At 31.5% G+C, this 2,465-nt stretch overlaps 1 protein-coding gene across 1 annotated transcript in view; it reads left to right on the forward strand.

The window, feature by feature from the left end:
* The first annotated feature begins 508 nt into the window (after nt 1-508).
* The window catches only part of LOC108685408 (heat shock factor protein-like), a 2,365-nt gene continuing 408 nt past the window's right edge, over nt 509-2,465 (forward strand). Inside the window, exons 1-2 of the mRNA XM_018190221.1 lie at nt 509-952; nt 1,239-1,365. Coding sequence (XP_018045710.1) covers nt 509-952; nt 1,239-1,365 — 571 coding nt within the window. The remainder of the gene's footprint in view (nt 953-1,238; nt 1,366-2,465) is intronic.

Here is a 2,465-nt window from a genome sequence, read left to right on the forward strand (position 1 = left end):
TATATATATATGTGACATATCGTATATGTATATACAATCTATTATTAACAAACTAACTGCAGTGAACGTAGAATAAATTAATCTCTTTGAGTTGAAATGGATAGAAAGGAACGACGAGGAAACATGGAAAAAGATTTTTCGGACACAGTAGTACTTCTATTCTTGAAAAATATCGCATACGAAAGACTAAGGAAATACTATAGTATGCGTTACATATACTAGCATTTCTCTAATTTTTTGTATACGAGAATAGGGACCTAGCTTGATATTCAAATCAGAATCACGATCTGGATATAAAATAGATTAGTTTTCGATCAGCGATGCGCCTATTTTTCAGGGATTGCCTTGATTGTTGTTGCTGTGATACGACAGTCATTTGTTTCGAAGGTGGTCTCGGGAGGAAGAACAAGACAAGACACAGACGAAACGAGAAACGTTCGAAACGCGTTGTTTTCGATTCACGCGCGGCCATTCGTTCGATCAACCATACTCAGTGACAACCGCAAGGATGTACGAGGATTGCGTATTGCAGTCGATGCGATTTCCGCAGAAGCTCTGGCGGATAGTGAACGAGTGCGAAACTGGAGCAATCCGTTGGGGTGCAAACGGTGACACCATACTGCTCAATTATAAGAGATTTCAGACGGAATATCTGGATACGCGCCGACCCATCTTCAAGACGAGTAATATCACTAGCTTCATCAGGCAACTGAATCTCTATGGTTTCCGCAAGGTCACTTACCACGGCCGCGATCCAGCCTGCAACTCTTGCAACCCGCACGTGCATGAGTTCCTACACGACAACTTCCGAGCCGACCGCATCGACATGTTATCCAAGGTGTGCCGGAAAACCGGTGGGAAAAGTCGGTGCTCGCAACATGAAGTCGCAAAAAATGAGGAAGAGAGTCCGCGATTGGAAACAAATCGCGTATCTCGCTTAAAACTGTGTCAGGTATATTTGTCCAACGCGAGTTATGGTATTTTCATTCGGTATATAGTGTAAAAAGAAAAAAGTTTATACGACTTCTTCTGAGTTGATTTTCATTGTAAACTGAAGAACGGAAAATTTGATTATTAATATTTGTTAACTGATATAGATCTATTGCTTAATATATATAATATTTAATATTAATTCATTACATCATACTTGATTTTTTTCAAAAATATTTTGACTTCTTGGTAGATAATATATAATTCATATGCATATATGTGGTACTATAATTATTATAATTCGCAAGTTGGCGCTAACTGAAACTCTGGAGCAAATTACCCAAGAATATCGACGGGAACATGATCAAGGAAAAAAATTGATTATAACAAAGGATAATACTCTGAAACAAATAAGAAACACTCAAGAAGATACAGGTACATTGAATTTGATTACTTATCAAATCATCTTAAATCATATTAAGGCCCCTATTCTTAATAACGATTACATTATTATTGCAAAGATTGTGTATATGATAAAAAAGTTGTGCAATATTATAATTGTCGGTAGGAAAATTAAAATTAATTAACAAAATAGGAGTCTAAATTATTCAAAAAAATTAATTTTATTTTTGTAATTTCTCTCTATAAAAGATTTTTGAGAATAATCTTTTTCAGATTTACACTACAATTTCTATTTTTCAATTGCTAATATTAACATTTAAATTATCATAACAATAAAAACAGCAAAAGTACATATTGAGATTTCTGTTAGTTTTAATTTTATCAATAAAATTAAGAATAACAGAAATCTCAATATGTGTACATAAAAATCAATGAAAACTTCGATCATTTTTTTTTATTCTATAGAAAACTGATTTTAATTAATAAGAAAGTTATATTAGAATAAATCTGGATGTTCTATATTTCTATATTTCGATCTATTATTTGAATTTTTAAAATATTAAAATAAAGCAAATGAGCGCTAATAATATGTTTATTGTTTGTACATACTATTAAATCAATTCTTATTTTCTAATATTGAGAGTTCTACAAAATAAATTAATTTTTTAAATATATTATTTTTTATACATGTTTGCTTTATATTGCACGTATATTTTTTTATATTGTGGCGATTGCATTATCATAATCCGTATAAATGATATTTGCGGATTCGCTCTTTGTTCAGATTCCGGCATATGTACGTTTGTACTTTTATTTTGTATACATAAGAAGTTAGACAAAAGGTACACAAGATAAGTAGATCTGTTAGCACGGAGACCTTTATTGTATTTATTGAAAACTATAACTTTTCCAATCGATCGAAAAAATATTTATATTTGTTTTGAGAAAGATCGGTAATGGTAACGAAACTAACTTTTAGTCTTTTGAGAGTGAGGACTTTGCGCAGTCGATGCAAGAAAATAAAAAAGATGGGAAAACAGACAACGAACGGACATTATAATTGTTCTACTTTTAATTTTAATCTTTGCAATTCGATTTTATTTCTCAAGTTTTGTTTTTGTTTTTTTTTTTAT

This window comes from Atta colombica, unplaced genomic scaffold, assembly GCF_001594045.1.
Source record: "Atta colombica isolate Treedump-2 unplaced genomic scaffold, Acol1.0 scaffold1, whole genome shotgun sequence".
Taxonomy (NCBI): Eukaryota; Metazoa; Arthropoda; class Insecta; order Hymenoptera; family Formicidae; genus Atta; species Atta colombica.